This window comes from Equus przewalskii, chromosome 6 (assembly GCF_037783145.1).
Source record: "Equus przewalskii isolate Varuska chromosome 6, EquPr2, whole genome shotgun sequence".
NCBI lineage: Eukaryota > Metazoa > Chordata > Mammalia > Perissodactyla > Equidae > Equus > Equus przewalskii.
The window spans coordinates 72,549,722-72,563,634 of NC_091836.1; the positions used below are offsets into that span (position 1 = coordinate 72,549,722).

Below are 13,913 nucleotides of genomic sequence, written 5' to 3' on the forward strand. Positions count from 1 at the left end.
ACTTAGATTGTGAATACTACATTTTTCAACATACTACTGATACATACTATGCTCATTAAAGAGTGCTTTCCTTTTAAAAGATAAAGCTTCATTGTTCTTTGGAATGTCTTGGTATTTTATCATGAAAAGTTATCCATATTGAAGAACCATAAAAACCTATGAGGGGTTCATCTATAAAGGAGCCCTAAAGTTTTACTTGTAGCTATTTAATGTGTTCATTGAATCTAGCTCAACAGGAAATCTGGTTGAAACTAATAGAAAGTAGGGATTGTAGGGATTATAAATATTTCCAGAGAGTTTAGTATCCATTTGGAAAATTATAATTTTGTTCTCTAATGACCTTATTTTCCTGTATCCATTAATCTGTCTTCAATCAGAAGGATGCTTCATTTATCTTTTCCTAGGCACTATACTGAGGATACAAAATATGACATGTTCAATCTCAGGAAGTTCATTGTTTCATTCAACACTTTTTAAACATTAGGAACTGAACATACAACAATAAAAGAAAAGTCTTTCCTCTGATTTATCATTCATTCATTCAACTGCTATAATGAGTACACATATCTTCTTTTAATGGACTCGTGCACCACTCTTATGGGTCAAATACTTGATAGAAGGTGTAAGGTCATGAACAAGACACACATGACTGAAAACGATAAAGTAATAGCTAGGGTATCAGAATTGACCATTTAGGTCCCTCAGAGGTCAGTATGGGAGATTCTATGAAAGCTCAGAAGTTACTTAATTTAGCTTTGGATGGGATGAGGGAGGAGATAGAGCAGAGGACTTCTCAAAGGAGGCAACCAGTAGGCTGATCTTTGAATGACAATTAGAAATTTGTAGGGCAAAGAATACTGAGGAGAAAAGAACGTGGAGCAGGAGAACTTCGTCAAATGTCAGTTTTCTGATTTTGTGGTCCACTGAGCTAAGAATACCACCAGGCTCTCCCAACACCACAACTGGGAACAAGTCTTACAGGATTGCATCCTTTTCTTACATCATTTTGTGCATTAACAGGAAAGTAGCCTCATCTATGATGCTGGGGCCACCCTATAACCACACAATGAAAAACCCTGCCACCTTCTTCCTTGTGGGCATCCCAGGTTTGCAGTCTTCACATCTTTGGCTGGCTATCTCACTGAGTGTCATGTATACCATAGCCCTGTTAGGAAACACCATCGTAGTGACTGTAATCTGCATGGATTTCACACTACAAGAACCCATGTACCACCTCCTCTGTGTTCTTGCTGCTGTAGACATTGTTATGGCCTCTTCTGTAGTGCCCAAGATGATGACCATCTTCTCCTCAGGAGACAACTCCATCAGCTTTAGTGCTTGTTTCACTCAGATGTACTTTGTCCACGTAGCCACAGCTGTGGAGACAGGGCTGCTGCTGGCCATGGCTTTTGACCGCTATGTAGCCATCTGTAAGCCCCTACGCTACAAGAGAATTCTCACGCCTCAAGTGATGCTGGGAATGAGTGTGGCCATCATCACCAGAGCTGTCATACTCATGACTCCATTGAGTTGGATGGTGAGTCATCTACCTTTCTGTGGCTCCACAGTGGTTCTCCATTCCTACTGTGAGCACATAGCTGTGGCCAAGTTGGCATGTGCTGACCCTATGCCCAGTTTTCTCTACAGTCTGATTGGTTCCTCGATTATTGTGGGCTCTGATGTGGTCTTCATTGCTGTCTCTTATAATCTGATTCTCCGGGCAGTATTTGGTCTATCCTCAAAGAATGCTCAGTTGAAAGCTTTAAGCACATGTGGCTCCCATGTGGGGGTTATGGCTCTGTACTATTTACCTGGGATGGCATCCATCTATGTGGCCTGGCTTGGGAAGGACATAGTGCCTTTGCACACCCAAGTGCTGTTAGCTGACTTATACCTGGTCATCCCACCCACTTTAAACCCCATCATCTACGGCCTGAGGATCAAACAAATACGAGAGCGTACATGGAGCATGCTGCTGTACTGCCTCTTTGACCACTCCAACATGGGTTCATGGCACAAAGTCTATTGAGGCCTTGAGCATCCCAGCTAACTTCAGGGATGCCTTAGAGATCTGTGAAGCTGGTTTGCTTTACCTGGCACCATAGAAGTTCTAAGATGAAGCTGTAAAGTGTATCTTTGCATAAGTTTTTAATTTCTTCGAAGAATGTGAATGAAATGATTAATTTTCTGACAGTAGTTTTAACAGTTTCAATCAACTAGCATGTAAATCATAAATAAGTTTGGGCAGGGGATACAGACGTAGGGTTATTATTTCTTTAACTTCTGCTCCATATTTCCAACTTAATATCCTACAAGTTCCTGAGCAGTAGATACCAATTGTTTGGTCCCCTAACACCTGGCAGTTCATCTCCTTATGTGATTACAGGGAAGTAAAATTTAAAATAAAACCCTGCCATCTGGCCTGTTGATGAATACACTCAACTTGGGTCATGTGCTCTCACCTGAACCAGAGTCATTCTCCATGCAAAATGTATTCCAGTTTATCCACGGAGATATAAACTTGGATCACTGATGGTGGCTATTTTCCAACATATGAACTTAGAAAGAAAAATCTGTTCTACAGCAAGAGAAGCAGATTAGCAAGATGGAATGAGGAAACTGAGTCACTGGTTCTAATTCATTTGGATTCATTTTGGGTGCATCCTTGTTATTAAGTCCTGTAAGATATCTCTATATCCTTTTAATAGATCCCCTATTGTCAAGCTAGCTGAAGTCAATGTACTAATCATGAGATTTTTGATTTTAAGCAACAGAAGATAGTGCAATGTGAGTTTGGTTTTTGACATTTTTCTCTTTGCTTCTGAGTCCTGTTTGTGTAACTGACTTGTAAGACACAAAAGACAAGGTTCAAATCTGATACAGTTCTTTCTTTCTGGACACCTCAAAGGATGTGTGCTCTGGGATGAAAAGGTCAGTGGAGAACAATATCAATGATGAAGCTGAAATGTCATGACTCTTCTTCAGGTCACCAGATACTTAATTGGTTTTTGTTTTTATTTTCCCCTTTCAGAAAGTCTTAAACTGAGTAATCAGTATATGTTAAAAGAAAAAGATTTCATATATATTAGATATATAGACATTTCACTCTGGTGCATTTGAAAATGTTAATAGAAGATAATTTCCTAATAATATTGATACCAAGTTATTGTATCTGAGTCTTAATATCTCCTTTCTACTGATGAGGGAAACAATGTTAAATCATAGAGGGTATTGAAAATTAAATAAAATAATGAGTGGAAAGCACACCATACAACATTCATATATTGCATGTACTTAAAAAATACACACAATAAATGTCTAATTTTCAACATTTTAAGGTGTAGTTTGAGGCACTATTGAAACCGCAGTCCTGTGTCGATAAGTACTTAAGTGTTAATTTTTCCAAACAGATCAGCTGCTTAACAACTCAGCACCCGCAACTTTTGCTAATATTGAACTTGTTTACTCACTAGACTGTATTCTATTTCTGAATACCAGCAGAGTAGAAATCAGCCTCTACAGCTCTGATACTGATGCCCTGAGGTCCCAAAGTGGTAAAAAAAAAAAAACTCTCCTCCCCTTGCCCCCCCAACATAAAAACAAATCAAGATCAGGAAGTGGTTAAGCATATTTGATAAGATTTTGATTTTGAAAAGTGCTATTATTCTTTCTCCGTAAACTCCCAAAGGATTGGCTGTACCCATTAAATCAAAGAATATTAGACGTATTAAAGAATCTGATGCAAAGCCACAAAGGTATAGTCCAGCCTGCACTCAAAACAGACATTTCTTGCCAGCATTTTCATCAGAACAAAGCTGCTTGCCAGTTTTGTGTTTCATTCATGTTAGTATTCCATGAAACTACCTGGGACACACCGCTGGTACTCAAATATTGAACTACATATTTCCCAAAGTGGACTGGTTCCCTGCCATGGCTGCCTCCAAACAGAAAGTCCTGTGCTTCTCCCAGTATATTCAGATCCAACCCCTGCCCCATCTCAAGAAGCAATGTGTGCTCACTTAACTACTGCCTGGGACCCACAGCGGACTCTCAGAGTTTGGATCTTAAGAGATGACAACCAATCCTGCTTGAAAAAAAGGGAGACTGGATTTCCTGTGGGGAGTTACAAACCCAAGGGTGTGCCCTCTGTCTCTACTTTTTGCAGGACCCAAGCATCTCACCTTTTTAGTAGCCTTTCCCTTTAAGGCTCAGGAATTTCACCCTTTGGTTTCTCTGCTAGTAAAACAACTATGGGCCAAGCTCATCCCTGCCCTATAATTAATGATCACTTCAATTCAGAAATGCAACCCCAGGCATTACAGGCGGTGGTGCAGGCACTCTACTCTCCATACAACTATCCGCCTCTTCCTCTTCTGGAGGACTTTTGAAATTATCCATCAAATTAGTTGCTGAACAGGGATATGGTTTAGTACCATCTAGTCTTTCATGCACCTATGAGGCAAGAAGAGCTTACTTTTGTTTTGATTCAAAGCATATGAATGAAAATGTCCTCATTTAGATATTTATCAACACACACACATGCAGAGTGCTAGACTGGGGCTACAATGATGAACCAGAAAAATAAGGTCCTTGTCTTCATGGGGTTCTTAGAAGGGAGTGTCAGCAACTACCCTAGAGAAAAGGGTTTACATATACTTAAGAACTTTGGTCTTCTTCTTTAGTCTCAACAATCAGACAGTGTGAAATAAACAATGTGTTTAAACTTGTAATTCTTTTAATAAGGAATCATCAGCTTATAAAAATCAAAGAAACCCCACAATAACACATTACAAATGAAGCCATTCCACTCCTTAATGCATTCTAGATTTGAATGAATTTATCACTAATAATATTCCTTTTCTAGGAAACTTCCAAGATTGGTCCTAATAAAACCGTAGTAAAAGAATAACATTGATTTGACCTTTAGCCTCTTCTGCTAAGTGTCCAGGGACATAACTGGAAGCAGTTCCTCAAGATCCATTTCTCAAATCTATAAAAAATTCCCCAGGGAGGCCTCTCATAAAGACACAAGGTCCCTCTAATGTTGGTCAGCTCAACCCTTTGCAAGACCAGGTCTGTGACTTACCAGTTCATTCCACTCCAAGAAGATGATGGAAACTTCTTCCCTCTACTTCTAATAGTCAAGGAACAATTTGGAAACATGGTGGGCAGAATGAGTTTATTTCTCCATTTTGGCCAGTTTTACCTCCTTCATATATGAATAGCCAATACAATAAAAGTAGAATGAGAATGTTTGCTATTCTTTATTGCAGAAATTACTTTGCTTCTACCTATATCTAACCTAGTATCTACTTTGCTGCTCAATCCTAACCCACAACAGCCACTACCTTCAAGTATAGACTACCTCAGAGGTTGTGTTACACATCATCAGAGTGACAATATGTAAGGTGTATGTTGTAGCCCTTGCAATAGGCAAAGCCGTTAGTTCTCATGTGCTTCCCTTGAAGTTTGTTTCTAGCCACAATAAGTGCCACATAACACTATTAAGAGCTGTAATGAATTATTTTTGCCACGTGCAACAACTACTTTAAGGTCAAAAGCCCAGATATATAGTTTTAATTCCCTTTCATTGTACATATGGCTCCACAACTGGCTTTCTGTACCTAGTCCAGTTCTCTCTCCCCACACTTTCCTGCTGCTTTCTTCCTTCTGTCATAAAAGTAGAGAAGAGAAAGGCAGAATATTATGTAGTTACCAGAACCATGAAGATTCCCTTCATCACATAAAACAATATGAACTCTGGCCCAACTAGCTTGTGAGTGAGCCTTCCCAACAATGCATTTGTTTTACATTTTTCTCTATTATTTCCATTCTGTGCCCTAATGTCACTGTCAAAAATTCTAATCCAAAGACAAACACATATAACAGATGCACAATATATCACTGTGGCCTGAAGTTTTCACTGGAATGGGCACCTTTCTGTCTAAAGGGGTCTAGACTGTCAGAAAGGCCCCAAGAAACAAAGTTCCTGCTTTCAAATGCTGACTGTCAGAAGTTGAGATAGGAAGGTGACACAGGCAAAATCCATGGGTGACCTTCCTCCGTCCCTAAGAAAGGACAAAAGTACAGGATGGATCTGAGATCTTCACAACAATCCTGTGAGGTAGGAGAGTATGCAGCTACTGTACTCACTTTTCCACTGAGGACCCTTGAAAATCTTTCAAACATGTGGGGTGTTTCAGACCTGAATGTAATGAATGACATGCAGACATGTGACCTGAGAAGCGAGTGTGTCAATCTTGTTTCGTTTGAGTGTGTGAAATATTTTATAATCTTCTTTCAGAAGCTTTGTGAGAAATAACTTGCTGCATTAAGGACATTTCAGTTTCTTCATCCATAAAGGGAAAATAGAAACAAGGCTCACAAGATTTCTGATCCTGACAGTTAGAGAAAAAGGCAGGACCAGAACTCAGGTCTCCTTAGAGTGTGGGATAAAGTGATTCACCTAGCTCGTGCTCAGAAACCACGGCCCCCGGGGTGGTCTTGGCAATGCTGCAATGCATTTATTTCTCTAGTTAGCATATCAGAGAGCTGGGGTCAATTATGGGTAGCTCAGAAGTAGCAAAACTCAGATGAAGCATCATCCCACTGGTATCAGCACAGCAAACGGCTCTGGACATGGACAGTATTCTTTGGTTTATTGGTCAACCCTATCCAAAGGCTGTCCTGCCCGTTGGATCTACTTCGTCGTCCTTACTAACTTAATTATGGCACCAAGAAGGGTGGGGAAGAGGGGCATGAGCTACAGAAAGTACAGAGTCCTGATCCTCAGAAGTACCTGACCTTCACCATCAGCCACACTTCCCTCATAGGAGTGCATTGCTCATTTGATGGAGCCTCTGCTTTTTCTCCTGAATGATTTAGAGACATTTTGGTCCAGGAGCAACAGAGCACTGAATCAGGCAGTGGAATCCCTGGATTCCAGACTCAGCTCAGTTCAACGGAACCCTTGTCAGTGGCAGGGCCCTCCAAGACCCCTGCAGTCCAGGTGAAATTCCAAGGACTCTGGCTAGGATGGAGGCTCTCTTAGTCCTCCCCGTTCAGGGAGCAGATAGCTAGAGTAGCAGTGTTGTTGGCACAAATGCTGTAGCAAGGACTAAAATAGGGCAGGAGGCACCAAGGGAAGGAATATTGGAGGAAAGTTAAACTATGGCAGCTGTTGTCAGTCATTGTAGAAGGAGATATCATGGGCCTCATAATCCAGGAAGACTGCCCCACTGTAAGGAGGGACACACAACGACAGGAGGGGGTCTTCATCAGTGCCTGCCTGATACTCACTTCCTTCCTCAGCCTTATCACCCAGAATCCATAGTGGGGGGATAAACAGACCACCAGCTTCCAGTCTACATTTTCCTTACATACTCTTAGACACTTTCAGACGTGTCTCTCACCTCCACCTCCCAGTAGTGGCGGACTGAGGAGATGCACTTGCTGCCCAGGATGATATTTTAGCGGTAAAATCTCCTAGGATTGTCTGGAAGCTTCTGCTTGGTGTCTCCATAGTGCACACATTTTCTGTCCCAGGACACAATGTGGTGGGAATAAGCAGTGTCTGGATCCAGGCGCACATCAGCTATGGAAAAAGATCTTGGGTGGTAACACCAATACAGAGCCGGACCTGATAGAGTGGTACACTCTATACACATACACTGACACAGTGGGCGTGGGTGAGGTCTCCCCAATAAATACAGCCTAGATTTCTCAATGATTGGGTGGGGGGGCTAGATGGGGAAGGCAGAGGACAGTGAAGTATTTTATTTCTCTAGAAGGGTCCCTCCCACTGCCCATCACAATCTCCCACAGCATTTATTACCTGCATACGTCTTCAGGACCTCTCTTAGCCCCAGCACGTGGCAATCTGTCTTCAATTCCATGGACACTGGTTCTGGCCACTGCAGGCTCCAAGTCTTGCTCCTGGTAGAGGAGGGGTAAGCCTGGAGACCAAAAATCCTGGTTCTGCCATAGAGTCCTTCCCTTAGTACAGGAAGAGGGGTTTGACCAGGGACCTAGTTGGTGGGGTGCCCCTCTACAGCAACAACAGGCACAGCAGAGATGTGGTGATTATTTGACTGAAGCCAAACAGTTTGTGGCACAGAGAAGAGGGCATTTGCATTCCTGTGATATGAGAAGGGTCAGATGTACACTTGACATCAGGAGAGGAAGAGGCGTGCCACAGAGGGGAAAGGCTGATACTCAGAGCTCAGAGCATAGTGGAGACATCTGTAGTCTTTTTCCCTCCTAGGGAGATTTACTTGAAACTGTGCATTTTATAATTTACCTGAAATTCTTATTGCTAATACTTGAAATTAATTTGATCAAGTACAAAGAAGAAAAAAGGAGGATGGACAAAGTTCTTTAGCCAATATAGCGAAAGTGGCAGAAGATTATGGTTCAGCACCCACTTTACTGTAGGTACTGGGTCTGTGTTCCTTCCTCACTTCTGGCTCTTGCCAGGACCCACTATCACTTATAGGGCTGCCTAGGAGCACCACGGATAGGAACATACCTGTTTAAGACTTCTTCAATACTCTAGAAAGAGAAACAAAAGCAGCGCACCAGTAAGTGATGCTCCTTGGAGGGACCAGAGAGACACTGAACTTTAGGAGTGGGTTCCTCTAAGGGAAAGGGAGGCAGACAGCAGGGCTGGAGGGAAGGCATGCGGATGTAGGGGGAGAAGACTTAGAAGTGGAGAAAGGCGGGCCAAGCTCTGGCTGGATTGGCCGATTTCAGGCTTCACCTCCAGACTCATGCCAGGGAGTAGGAGTTTCCCATCAATCAACAGACCCAGGGATGGAACAGCAGGCATTAGTGGGCGGTGTATGGGATCTGTGTCTGGCTCACAGGCCCCACTGAAGACTAGGGAATTCTCCCTCTTGGAATCTCAGGTTGTCTTCAGCTGTCACTCAAGCTTCCCAGGAGAACCTGCTATTCACCTGCAGCATCCAGCGGACAGGCCTCTGAGACCTCTCTTCCAGCTCTGCAATCATCTTCCACAGGACCCAGCTCTGCTAGAGGAGCTCATTGTGATTCATCTCCAGTTTTGCTTGGTCTCCCCCTCCTCCCATGCTAGGCTGGCCAGAGCTGCTGCTTCCTCTACCTCAAGCCGCCGCCCCGGTGGCTGTTGTTTCTGTGGTAATCTAGTTACTTCTCAAACTCCCACATGATATTCTGCTTTCAGGTTTCCACCTGTATCTGAAGAGCCAAGATTGAAAATCAGCACTGATATTCTTCATGTAACGGCCACTCAGCATTGAGGACACTGTCAAATGCATACACACATGCTCTGGAATGTTCTGTTACCAACTGTGTGCCTGACACTGTAGAGGCTAAGATAAAGGATATTATTTTCCCTACCTTTCTGTCCCCAAAGCTATAGTACATGCTTCTGGGTCCCTATTCCTAATCTCATTGACCCCAGTAGGGCTCAGGATATATCTTGGTGCTATACGTTCTAGACTATTTTCTGTTTTCAGAATAATATGTTGTATTCTCATTCTAAAGACCAGAAGCATTACACATAGGCCTCTCAGGCAGTGTAATGTAACTACGCTGTTAGATGCTTTTGCTTCTCACTGGTATTATACCAACTCAATATGCTGTTTCAGGCTGGTTCAGTGTTATCTTCTATTGATCAAAAATTCTGATAGTTTGGTAGTTATGGGCCTCGAATTTATTTCAGAGGTGATTTTCCAATATTTTAATAACTTAACTTTAAGTAAATATGCACTAACTAGGGAAAGAGAAACAAAAACATGCTTTACTAATCATTAAACAACTGGTACCAGTGTGAGCTATTGCATTAGTGAGGCTTGTACTTTTCCTTGCTCACATATGAGGACACATGCCAGAATTCATCCTCTACCATAATCAAGCAAATGGAATTGAGAGGTTCCATAGCCTGCCTAAGGCCTCACACTTGGGAGAGAAAGCTGGTAAGAGGACCCCTGGCTATCTGACTTCAAACCCCACATTCTGCCTCCCAGAGATGAGGAAGCTACCATGGGTTAGGCCAACACAGGGACCACAGGGACTCCTTTCTCCAAGTGGCCACTTGCCTTCCAGTTGGTGGTTCATTTCTTCTCACCAACTTCCAGCTTCCAGGCCTCTTCTTGCTGTTTCCTCAGATGTTCCAAAGCCTCATGGAGTTTCCAGTGAAAGAGATAAAAACCTCGTGAGGCCACCTTGGGAAGCCCGGGTTGATAATGAGGCTTCCTAGTATTGGTAGTGATGAGAAAACAAGTGTCCCTCAGAGGATGGGCCAGGATGAATGCTGGGAGAAATGAGAATGCCATGGAGGGAATAGATCCTGCCCAGATGACACCCAAGGTAGCTGTCGATCTGAGAATCATTTCAATTCCCACAGACTCTAAGTTTCTGTAAAGTTTAAGAAAAGGTCCATTTCCAACCCTCTCAGAAAACTACCTTGGACTGTCTTCTCTGTGCCTCTTGTTATTCTTATCTGCCCTGTTGTCTTAGGGCCTCCTGAAATCTTGTTGTTCAAAGCATGGCCCAAGTGCATTGGCAGCAACCACGTGACCCGGGAGCTTGTTAGAGGTGCAGAATCTCAGGCTTCACTTTGGACCTCCTGAATTAAAATCTGAATTTTAACAAGATCCTTGGGTGGGATCCCAGGGGTATGAGAAGCTAAAGGAATGAGCTCTCGTTTTGTCTCTGGGGCCCCTGGTCAAGTACTTGATCTAGAGATAGCCAAGTGAGGAGCAGATGAGAGACTGAGCTGGCTAAACTCCTTCTTCCAACTTATACTCCCAGGTGACATCCTCCATGGGCATGACACTGTGGGCCTCATGCTGGGGGCGCTGGCTGCAGGCCTCACACATGATCAGGCCATCCATTTTGCGGAAAATCTTTAGCTGTTCAAGTAGAGCTCACACACATCCCCCTTCAGCCTCATTCCTGCATGCAGCCCTAGCAGACAGACTTTTTCTACATCATTGGCCAGCTGCTAATTAGGCTGCAGGTTCTTTGGTTGGACAGGAGCCTGGCAGAGGAGACATGTGTAACCCCAGTTCTCATATTCTCCTGGGACCTCCCAGAGTCCAGAGAGACTGCCGTGGTGACAGTCGATGCTCATGGGCTCCATCAGGAAGGTCATGCAGATGGGACAAGCCACTTCTTCCACAATGGCTTCCACCAATGCTGCAGGATCCATGGTCCTTCTCACACTCTCCTCAAAACATGAATGAAACTAGGTAGAGGTAGTGAAGGCTGAGAAGAAGAAAAGAAAAACAAGGAAGAGAAAAAAGTAACAGAAAAGTAGAGGGATCAGAAAAAGGGACAATTAACGACTGAACAAAACAACTTCCTCCTTTTGATCCTTTATTGATCTTGTTTAATAAGCAGTGGCCTTCTCAACTGAAGTTCTGCCTGAGTCATATTACTCACATGACACAAGGGACATGTGGGGATGCCTAAGTGAGTGGATGTTCAGAGTTCTCAATTTTCATTCACTTTGTCATCTCTGATTGTCTCTGGTTTCACTCACCAGACCATTCCCACTCCACCTCAATCCTGCTTTCCAAATCAGTATTGTTTCTCTTGAACGTTGGTGAGGTCACATAAAATTTGGTGTTTCAGTATCCAAAAAAGGCCAGAAATACCCCTAGCCTCACTCTCTGCCATGTTTATATGTATATTTATATACTTGAAGGTACAGAAAAGGTAATATGCCAGAAGCCCATTGCTTATGTGCTCAATTTGTTTTCTTCTATTGTACACTGAAGTGTAAGGTATAAGGGAACCAGCAATACTTTCCCCAGACCCTGTAAAACCTCTGCCCACTCCTCCAGCACTAACATTCACTAAGATGCCAAGACACTCTCTTTAGTGATATGATAGAAGCAGATATGAACAAATGCCCCTAGGAAGATAAAAACAAAGGTCATCTGATGATAATGAAACCCATATTGATGAATTCACTACTCGAGCAAGAAATCTGAGATTTCTGCCAGGGTCACATATGGCTACAGAACTTGAATGGTCAATGGCAGTCCCTTGGCACATTTGGATTTATTTATTTGTTTATTTTGCAGGTTTGTGTTACCAGTTAGAGTCTGTAAAGGGAAGAGCCATGTTGGTTTTAGTCACTATTGTGTCCTGAGCACTTCAACAGCACCTGCTATGCAGTTATTGAAGAATAAATATTGGTTGAATGAATAAGTCAGCTAGACAGAAAATAGTTCCAAAACTCAATATGTTTTTATAATTTTTTAGGTAATTGAGAGCATAGTATACATTAATAATGATAGAAAGCACTCCTTAAGAACCTACACTGTGTGCCAGGCACTATTCTGAGCATTTTACACGGATTAATTCAGTTTGATTCACAACTCTAAGTAGTAACTGTCATTCTCTTGCTCTTTTACAGATTTGTGAGGAACCACCACAGCTCTTACTACCTCAGCAGGAGCCAGTTTGAATCCCGGGGAAAGTGGTCCATCTTTGGTCACAGTTTAGCTGCCTTGTCTCATGCTGGGGCTATTTAAGTAGGAACGCTACTGCCTTATGCATTTGGTTGCTTACTTTCCCTATCCACATTTCATCTCCTTGTTTAGGTGTACATCCTGTCCTGTTCTCTGAATTATCCTATATGCAACAGGACCCACAGGTTTGAAAGTTTAAAGTTTTTTAAAATTTTTCTTCTTGAGTTCATAATAGTTTACATCATTGTTAAATTTCAGTTGTACACTATTACTTGTCCATCACCATATAAGTGCTCCCCTTCACCCCCTCTGCCCACCCCCCACACTCTGGTGACTACTGAACTGTTTTCTTCATCCATGTGTTTGTTTATGTTCCACATATGAGTGAAATCACATGGTGTTTGTCTTTCCCAGTCTGGCTTATTTTGCTTAGCATAATACCCTCCAGGTCCATCCGTGTTGTTGCAAATGGGATGATTTTGTCTTTTTTTATGGCTGAGTAGCATCCCATTGTAAATGTACACCACATCTTCTTTATCTAATCATTGATCGATGGGCACTTGGCTTGTTTCCATGTCCTGGCTATTCTGAATAGTGCTGAAATGAACACAGGGGTACATATGTCACTTTGGATTGTTGATTTCAAGTTGTTTGGGTAGACACCCACTAGTGGGATAGCTGGGTCACATGGTATTTCAATTTTTAGGTTTTTTTTTTTTATTTCTTAGGATTGGCACCTGGGCTAACAACTGTTGCCAATCTTTTTTTTTTTTCCTTTTTATCTCCCCAAACCCCCCCACCCCATACACAGTTGTATATGTTAGCTGCACGTCATTCTAGTTGTGGAATGTAAATTTTTAGTTTTTCGAGAAATCTGCATACTGTTTTCCATAGTAGCTGCACCAGTTTGCATTCCCACCAGTAATGTATGAGGGTTCCCTTTTCTCCACACGTTTTCCAACAATTGTTATTTTCAGTCTTAGTGATTATAGCCATTTTAACAGGTGTAAAGTGATATCTTAGTGTAGTTTTGGTTTGCATTGCCCTGATGATTAGTGATGTTGAACATCTTTTCATGTGCTTATTGGCCATCTATATATCTTTGGAAGAATGCCTGCTCATATCCTCTGTCCATTTTTTGATCATGCTGTTTGTTTTTTTGCTGTTAAGTTGTGTGAGTACCTTATATATTATGGAGATTAACCCCTTGTCGGATATAGAATTTGCAAATATTTTATCCCAATTGGTGTGTTGTCTTTTCATTTTGATCCTGGTTTCTTTTGCCTTGCAGAAGCTCTTTAGTCTGATGAAGTCCCACTTGTTTATTTTTTCTTTTGTTTCCCTTGTCTGAGAAGACATGGTATTTGAAAAGATCTTTTTATGTTCAGTGTCAAAAAGTGTACTACCTATATTGTCTCCCAGGAGTTTTGTGGTTTCAGCACTTATCTTCAA

General features: G+C 42.2%; 1 protein-coding gene and 1 pseudogene across 1 annotated transcript; one reads left to right on the forward strand and one right to left on the reverse strand.

The window, feature by feature from the left end:
- The first annotated feature begins 1,024 nt into the window (after positions 1-1,024).
- Positions 1,025-2,029, forward strand: LOC103553814 (olfactory receptor 52I2-like). Its single transcript, XM_070626634.1, has one exon. It carries the CDS (start codon positions 1,037-1,039, stop codon positions 2,027-2,029), a length of 993 nt encoding a protein of 330 aa, XP_070482735.1. The 5' UTR covers positions 1,025-1,036.
- Positions 2,030-6,886: 4,857 nt separating this feature from the next.
- On the reverse strand, positions 6,887-11,226 carry LOC103553138 (E3 ubiquitin-protein ligase TRIM68-like; annotated as a pseudogene).
- Positions 11,227-13,913: the final 2,687 nt, after the last annotated feature.

Excerpts from the sequence above, each read along its gene's own strand:
- LOC103553814 (XM_070626634.1), top strand. The coding sequence starts at position 1,037 with ATGATGCTGGGGCCACCCTATAACCACACAATGAAAAACCCTGCCACC.